Source organism: Camelina sativa, unplaced genomic scaffold (genome assembly GCF_000633955.1).
Source record: "Camelina sativa cultivar DH55 unplaced genomic scaffold, Cs unpScaffold00597, whole genome shotgun sequence".
Classification (NCBI taxonomy): domain Eukaryota; kingdom Viridiplantae; phylum Streptophyta; class Magnoliopsida; order Brassicales; family Brassicaceae; genus Camelina; species Camelina sativa.
This window is the reverse complement of record NW_010921749.1, coordinates 24,069-32,964: the sequence shown is the minus strand read 5'-3', so window position 1 is coordinate 32,964 and position 8,896 is coordinate 24,069. Positions and strand designations below refer to the sequence as shown.

General features: G+C 37.4%; 1 protein-coding gene across 1 annotated transcript; it reads left to right on the top strand.

Moving 5' to 3' along the window:
* Positions 1-5,022: 5,022 nt before the first annotated feature.
* LOC109131583 (nucleolin 2-like) lies at positions 5,023-6,446 on the top strand. The gene is made up of 8 exons (XM_019242708.1): positions 5,023-5,133; positions 5,223-5,306; positions 5,418-5,459; positions 5,627-5,694; positions 5,783-5,900; positions 6,032-6,111; positions 6,198-6,221; positions 6,338-6,446. Exons 1-8 carry the CDS (start codon positions 5,023-5,025, stop codon positions 6,444-6,446), a joined length of 636 nt encoding a protein of 211 aa, XP_019098253.1.
* The last annotated feature ends 2,450 nt before the right edge of the window (positions 6,447-8,896 follow it).

The following is an 8,896-nucleotide window of genomic DNA, read 5'->3' as shown; positions in this document are numbered from 1 at the left end:
GTTTCCTCTACTGTTAGTTCTACGTCTTGTGACGTGTGTTTTTGAGCTAAACAGACAAGAGAAGTGTTTCCCAATAGTTTTAATAAAACTCAAGATTGTTTTTCAATGATTCATTGTGATGTTTGGGGACCATACCGTGTTCCATCCTCTTGTGGTGTTGTGTACTTTTTAACAATTGTTGATGATTTTTCGAGAGCAGTGTGGACTTATCTCTTGCTCGAAAAATCAGAGGTTCGTGGTGTTCTCACTAACTTCTTGAAGTACACTGAACGACAGTTTGGTAAAACTGTTAAGACAGTCCGTACCGACAATGGCACAGAGTTTATGTGTCTTGCTTACTATTTCTGTGAAAATGGTATCATTCACCAAACATCTTGTGTGGGGACACCTCAGCAGAACGGTCGTGTCGAACGCAAGCATCGCCATATCCTTAATGTTGCTCGGGCTCTGTTATTTCAAGCAAGTCTACCGATTAAACTTTGGGGTGAAGCAGTTTTAACGGCTGCGTATTTGATAAATCGCACTCCGTCTTCTATTCATTCTAGTCGTTCTCCATATGAGGTCCTCCATAACAGTAAGCCGGACTATGATCAACTTCGTGTATTTGGTTCAGCTTGCTATGTTCATCGTATAACACGTGATAAGGACAAGTTTGGACAGCGTAGTAGGTTGTGCGTTTTTGTTGGTTATCCTTTTGGTAAAAAGGGTTGGAGAGTCTTTGATATTGAGCGGAATGATTTTTTGGTGTCATGAGATGTTGTTTTTCAAGAGAACGTGTTTCCTTTTGCAACATCACATGTCTCTTCTCCGGTGTCTGTGTCTCCTGATATCTTTAGTGATGATCATTGGTTGTTTCCGACTTCGTTAGTCAGGGGGAGTTCCATTGATAATCTTTCTGCTAATCCAGATAACGAACAAGGAGAAGTGTTACCTGCTGATGGTTTAGATTCTGCGGCACCATCGGTTCCTCCTATTGATAATACAGTTGGTGTTTCCTCTGTTCCATCAGAACCTGTCCATGATTCTTTGGGTACTAAAAATTCTTCTCTGAATGCAGTTCTGTCTCCTGCAGTATCTGTTTCTCCTACGAGTTCGAGTTCTGACTCTGTTTCTGCTCCTAACTCTGTTTCGGCGATTGTTCCTGTTGACCAGTTGGTTCCTGTTTCTCCACCAAAACAACGTAAGAGTACTCGTACTACTCAGCCCTCTGTGAGGTTACAAGATTATGTACTCTACAATGCTGAATACACACCATCGACAAATCACGTTCGTCCCGATCACCAACATAGTCTTCGACATCGGTCCAAGGTACGTCACCATATCCCCTCACAGCTTTTGTCTCTGATGCAAATTTTTCTCCAAGCCATCGTGCTTACTTGGCAGTTATCACCGCTAATACAGAGCCTAAAAGTTTTAAGGAGGCTGTTAGAATTAAGGTTTGGAACAATGCCATGTTTAAGGAGGTCGATGCTTTGGAACTCCTTCGCACTTGGGATGTGTGTGACTTGCCTCCCAACAAAGTTGCGATTGGCTGTCAATGGGTCTTCAAAACAAAGTATAATGCCGATGGTACGTTGGAACGTCACAAGGCTCGCCTTGTTGCTCTTGGCAATAATAAGGTTGAAGGGGAGGATTACAGGGAAAATTTTGCACCTGTTGTTCGTATGACGACAATTCGTACCCTCCTTCGCCTTGTGGCTGCTAATCAATGGGAGGTTTATCAGATGGATGTTCATAACGCTTTTCTTCATGGTGATCTTGAAGAGGAGGTCTATATGCAGCTTCCTCCTGGCTTTCGGCACTCTAATCCTGGCAAAGTTTGTCGCCTTCGTAAGTCTATTTATGGTTTAAAACAGTCACCACGTTGCTGGTTTAAAAAGTTGTCTGATTCTCTCCTCAAGTTTGGTTTCGTTCAGTCCTATGATGATTACTCTTTCTTTTCTTATTCCAACAAGAATATTGAATTGAGAGTGTTGATCTATGTTGATGACCTTATCATTTGTGGCAATGATGGTTATATGCTTGCAAAGTTCAAAGAGTATATTGGTCGTTGTTTTGCTATGAAGGACTTGGGTAAGCTAAAATATTTTCTTGGTATCAAAGTAAGTCGTGGACCTGACGGCATCTTCTTGACACAACGCAAATATGCCCTCGACATCGTTGCTGACACTGGTAATCTCGGTTCTCGTCCGGCTTACACTCCACTTGAACAAAATCATCATCTCGCTTCTGATGATGGTCCTTTGCCTTTGGATCCTAAGCTTTATCGTCGTCTGGTGGGTCGTTTGTTGTATCTCCTTCACACTCGGCCAGAGCTGTGTTTTTCCGTACACGTTTTGTCCCAGTTCATGAAGACTCCAAGGGAGGGTCATTTAGAGGCTGCATTGTGGGTTGTTCGGTTTCTTAAGGGCTCCCCTGGTCAGGATATTATTCTTAAGGCGGACACGGATCTGTCCCTCGATGTTTATTGCTATTTGGATCGGAGTTCCTGCCCGAACACTCGACATTCTTTAAGTGCTTACGTTGTGTTACTTGGTGGTTCGCCCATTTCTTGGAAGGCAAAGAAGCAGGATAAGGTTTCACACTCTTCTGCCGAGGCCGAATATCGGGCTATGTCATTTGCACTTAAGGAGATTAAATGACTGCATAAGTTACTCAAGGGTTTTGGTATCAACCGCGCTGCGCCTACACGTTTGTTCTGTGACAGCAAGGCAGCCATTCATACCGCCTCTAATCCATTCTTCCGTGAGCTTGCTAAGCATATCGAGAATGATTGTCATGCTGTTCGTGATGCAGTTCGTGATGGCATTATTACTACTCAACATGTTCGTACCACTGAACAGCTAGCGGACATCTTTACGAAGGCTCTTTGTCGCGATCAGTTTCATTACCTTATGTCCAAGTTGGGCGTTCAGGATCTTCACACTCCAACGTGAGGGGGAGTATTGCGGATAAGATCGTATAATGTTCATAACTTATCTTTGTATTTTGATAAGGACATGTAGTCTGATAGTTTAGTATCTTGGAGCTTATCCTATTCAAGGAGGCTCGTGTATAAATACCCAAGTCGTGAATGTTAAGAAAACAAGTGGGTTTGATATCAAAATCTACATAAAGGGATCTCTATGTTGATTGATGTAGAAGCTTCTCCTGCGTGAGAATGGTGGATGGTGAGCTAACAAAGATGATGTGTTAGCCATCTCCTTGGGTTTGTACCTTGATCGACAATAAGAAATAAGAGTTTGCGTACTCGGTTCTTATCAGTTTATATCCCGATCTGGTGAGCTTACCTTCAGTATTTTTTTGCTCTTTGGGTTTTGCTTTGTTTTACTTTTAAAATTGGTCCAAGTTGAAGTCAGTGTAGCGACAGAGTAGCTATTAAGTAGCTGAATCAGTTTATTTTGAGCTTGTAATTACTTAGAGCTATACTTACCTTAACTTGTTATTTTTGTTTAGTTATGAGAATGATTATTCTTAGATGTTTTGACAGTTTTGTTAGTTTTGTCAATGAGATAAGAGTGAGGAGAGTCGTCATATATATTAGTTTCTGCTCCCTTTTGAGTTACAAAGGGGTTTGCTTAGTTTCTGTTTAGGAATTTGGGTATTTGTTTAGTTTGTATTTTCTTTTCTACCCTTTCTAAGTCGAGAATTAAAGTTCTGATTTTTAATGGCTGTGAGATGAGAACTTATATCAAGAAATAGATGGAGACAGTGACTTGCAAGAGGAGTTTGCTTGCAGAGTCATATGATATCTATTGGCTTGTGCTGTCACATAGACGATGGACATACTTTAGAGTCAAAGAACAGGTGTTCCTCTCTTCCAGGTATTCAAGGTATCCTTTTTTCCGTGATACTTGTGAGGTTTTTCACTTATAGTAGCTTCGTATGAAAAACTTGTATACTCACCTAAACACTTGTATAGACTAAGTAGAAGACAAGACACCAAATCTCTGTCTTCAATGTGTTTGTCAACACTCAAAACACCAAATCTGTCTTGAAACTCTGTTTTATAGTCACTCGAATCAAAATATGTGTAAGATCATGAAACTCTGTTTTTCATTTGACAAGTTATTGTTTTTGATGTGATTATCAACTCTTCAAACACCAATTACATCAATTGTTTTCAAAAAAAAAATTCTTAAGAACCTTCATAGATTGACAAATCCAAAATTTAAATAGAAAAAAATTGGTAAGAACCCCTTATGTGTTCTTACCAATTTTATATCTGAGCTTACGCTGAAGCTATAGTGGTCGGAAAGGGAAAGCACGGCTAAGAGTGGTTCAACAAAGCCGGAGGAGTAGCAAAGACGAGAGCTCAAAAGAAAAGAGGGAAGGGTCCGACGCCGGCGTCGGAAAACTGAGACGGATTGGTTGCCTCGATTATTGTGTGTTTAGGATAAACTTGGGCTACACGGTAAACCATTTGGGTTTCTCTAAGCCCAAATAAGAAACACGTGCGTGCATCATCAGGACTTTTATTTTTAGATATTAACTATATGACACGGTTAGTTACAAGTAGGACAAGAAGTAATTCGAGCAAACGGTAAGAAGCCAAAATATGGAATTAAGTCATGGCGATTTATATTCGAATCAAAAGAAGCTTGAAGAGGTTCTAGGATTACAAGGGAAAACGAAAAATTAGAGAAGATAAGATAATTTCCTATTTCTTTTAAGAAAAGGAAATTGTCAATTCCTATTAGTTTTAGAACAGGAAAAAAGCCTGTTGTATGGCTCGTCCTATTTATAGATAGATGCTTGGCCTTATGGAGAGGCAGAGATTCATAGTTTGAGAAGAGTAGCTTAGAAATAGATTCAAAGAGGGCTAAAGGGTTTTGAAGAGGTTCTAGATCAGGTTTGTGATAGAAAATAGTTTCAAAAGAAAGACTGAATTACTTGTTGATTTAGTTTCTGTACCAATAGCTCTTACGTTTTCAATAACTTTTACCTAAGGACATCTTTTAATATTGCTTGCTGCTCTCAACTCTTACCAGAAAATAAGCCGTCGCTGTTTTCATCTTCTCCATGGGCGCCCGTGCTAGCAAATCATCATCATCCGGTAAGCGAAAGCCAGATGATGATGATTTGGAGACCAAACCGGTTCTCAAGAAACAAAAGGAAAATTCCGACGAGAAGGTAACCTAATTAGATGGTCCTCTGGTTCTTTTGAGAACAATCTTCTTTACGCTGTCTTCTAATATGGCTACTACTCATGTATGTAACAGGAGGAGACATTAACGGAAGGACTTGCTGATCCTAGTCTCCCGCACAAGTTTGATGATCAGGAGGCTAATTTAATCTCACTGAAGGTATAGTTTTAGTTTTTAAAATAATGTACAAGTTTATGTATGGCGTTCAGTTAAGCATCGTGTTCTTATTATTATCTCCAAAATGTGTTCCAATGGCTACTCACTTAACAGGAGACAGTGGAAGGACTTGATGAAACTCTCGATTTTGTTGAGGTACCTCTTCTTATTATCTTCAAAATACTTGTCAGGCTCAGAACAAAAACACAACTGTTGCCATATATATAACACGAGATGAATCTACGTTTTGTTGTTAATGCAATTTAATCCCTTTTCTCTCCTTAATTAAGAGTCGTGCTAACACACTTGGCTGTTAAATTCAGGAACCTGCCGTAATGAAAAACACGCTCTTTATTGCTCGTCTCCCTTTCCGAGCTAATATACAAGATATGTAAGTAGCACCTTCTATTTCCACTTTCCTTCTCTGAGCAAGTTTTATTAATTTCATTGACTGATATTTTAACCCTCCACTTTTACAGCATCGATTTCTTCAAAGATGTTGGACAAGTCGTTCATGTTCAACTTGCTATGAAAGAAGATGGTCGGCATGCTGGCTATGGCTTTCTTGAGTTTGCTTCTGATAATGAAACAAAAAAGGTGAGACTAGTTATTTTTAGTAAGGATGAAAAAGTCATTTGAAAAGTACTAGTGTATAGTTAGGATGAAAAATATATACAAGTGGCTCTTTAAAAGTACGATTGTATAATATTAAACCTTTTATACTGTAGGCGCTGGAAAAGAAGAACGGTGAACTTTTGTTCAATCGCAAGATAACTCTTCATGTCGCTAAGATATACCCTCTTCCAAAGTAATATTTATTTTCCATATGGAGATTTGTTTCTGTAGTTCTGATGTCACAACAGAAGATTAACGTTGTTATTTTTTGTTAATTAGGTACAACCCTGTAGAGAAGCTTTGGTAAGGGACTTTTTAACTACTATTTGTCTTTTTTGAGTTTTTTTATCAAGAGAACATTGGTTGAAGTTTTTCGTATACATGGGGAGATCACAAGGGTTTTTTTATATATATTCTAGGTATGAAGACAACCTTCTACGAGATCCTAATCTGAAGCAACAGGAGGAAAAATCCGACGTGATCAGATTCTGTGGTAAGAAGACTACCTTCTCTGACGACGACAACTGATAGAAGAAGATGAAGAAGCTCTTTGGTGTTTTTAACTTTCGATACATTGTAACTTGTTTATCTTACTTCGGTTTGTCTAACCGTACGTTAAACTATGCTTAATTTTGAATAGTTTGGTAACTGGAATTAACTATTTATCATGCCTTCTTTATTTACCTAAGTACGAGCCGTTTATGATTTGAACTGGTTTGGCTGATTAAGCCACGCATAATCTTCCGAGGGACACAAATATACATTTCTCATATTTAGTCTCAACTTGATTCAGTCTTTCTTCATATCTTTCACCAAAATGAAGAAAAGTAGTGGTAACTCAAGACCGAGACATTAGCAGTTGACGATCACCTTTGTACATAGGCAAAATGTATCCAAATTAAAGCTTGTCCTGAAGTAAAAATATCATATACTTCAGAATTACCATGAAAAATAGAGGAACATCCTATTTATCTTTTCATGTTTATATTATACTAGATAAGGGCCCGCACAATATGCGGGTTTAAAAATTGTTGAAAAAAAATAAATCCTAAACCTTAAACAATTTTTTAAAAATATATAAAGAAATTTTATTTCCTAAAGTAAATATATAAATAATTTAAGTTAGAGAATATTTGTATTTACCTTCATACATTTATTTATATTTCTATATTTTTAATATATTACTAGATTAACACTCGTGCTAGAGCACGAATTAAAATTTATTTTATTTATATTGTAATTTTTATATAAAAAAAAATTTTATGTGATTGTTTTTTAAAAAAATTTTGGATAAAAAACATTATGCAATAAAATCATATGCTAAATATGGTGGCTTGAAAAAAACACATATTTTGTAAGTTTTATATTGTTAATGATTCTAATGTTTTTATTTTATACAAAATTTTGTAAATTTTATTTTATACAAAATTTTGTGAAAGGACCGACCTTCTTTTTTTTTTTAATAAATCATGAATAGTAAATATATAAATAAACTACAACTAGTGGTCTCATATCCACTAGCTACCTAACCACAATCACAACTAACAGAGGAATAACAATATCAATAAATATACAATAATAACCAATATCATAACATAAACCATATCCAATAATAACCAATAATCAGGAAACATGAAACCAGCAACCTAGCAATGTTTCTAATGACCAAACTCTAGCAACCTAGCAATGCCAGACAACATCAAACCGAGTCCCTAGAACATCCTCCTCTTTATAGCCTTGATTCCACGATCACACTTTGCCTTTATCTGCACCACAAACACATGTTGCAATGCATGAGTATTTTATAAACATTCAGTAAGGCAATCCTCCCATCTACTGGGCTATACACACAAGCAATAGAGTATCTCTAACCATCATACAACAATCAACAAACAACAAATAACAAACCAGGACTCTGCATCGACCGACACCAACATGCATCGACCGACACCACATGGGGAAGCATCGACCGACACAGAAACTGCATCGACCGATGCAAGTTACACTTGTATCGACCGACAACCAGTCTACATCGACCGACGCATGCTCGATATAACACAAAAACCCTAGAGTTTTGCGCGCCGTCCTCGCACTTGCATCGACCGACGCAAGATATGCATCGACCGACGCAATGCTGAGCATCGTGTTTTCCCCGAAGCTTATCGCCGGATCTTCGTTCCTACAACCACAAAACTCGATCCCAAGCCACAAGAAAGCTTCCTAACGTCCATGGCAACAATCTAACAAGTCTAACATCACACAACAAGCAGATTAAAGAGTTCTCTAGCTTAGATAAGCCATGGTCCTGCACTTACCTTTGCCAAGACGAATCTGAACCTAAACACAAGAAGAAAACGCTTCTAGGAAGCTCCTACAACAATCCCAGCTACAAATCTCTACATGAACAGCCTCAAATCTCCAGGAATCACCAAGAACACTTCTCTTTCTCTTTCGTTTCTCTCAAAAGCGGCTAAACATGCCTAATGAGACAAAACATGAGCTTAAGGGTTTTCCTTTACCCAAAACGCAGCGTTTGACTTAAGTCAAAACGCAGGAACTCGACCTTGCATCGACCGATGCATCATCTGCATCGACCGATGCAACTCCCAAACCAGGATTTTGGTTCACGGATGTTACATTTTGTATATTTTATATTTTAAAATAAAATTTTAATATGTTGTATTAGTTTATGTATGTGAAGTTATTTCAACAATGTATATTCTATATCATGACTTGAATGTCATTATAAGACATAATTTTGTAAATTTGCTTTTTAAAAAGCAAGTTATTATATTATGAGTAATTTAATATATTTTTATACCTTTTGTTTTAATATACTTGGTTTATTGAAATTCTTTCATATTATAGTGACATATTATTTACATTGCTATAACAAATCAATTTAGAGTGTTTATAGTTTTTAACTTTTATATCAAGTTTCAATATTTTAAAAATATTTCAAAATAAATTATTTAAAG

Excerpts from the sequence above, each read along its gene's own strand:
- LOC109131583 (XM_019242708.1), top strand. The coding sequence starts at position 5,023 with ATGGGCGCCCGTGCTAGCAAATCATCATCATCCGGTAAGCGAAAGCCA. Across the intron at positions 5,307-5,417 it reads CTAATTTAATCTCACTGAAG|GAGACAGTGGAAGGACTTGA; the intron begins GTATAGTTTTAG and ends CTCACTTAACAG. Across the intron at positions 5,695-5,782 it reads CGAGCTAATATACAAGATAT|CATCGATTTCTTCAAAGATG; the intron begins GTAAGTAGCACC and ends CCACTTTTACAG.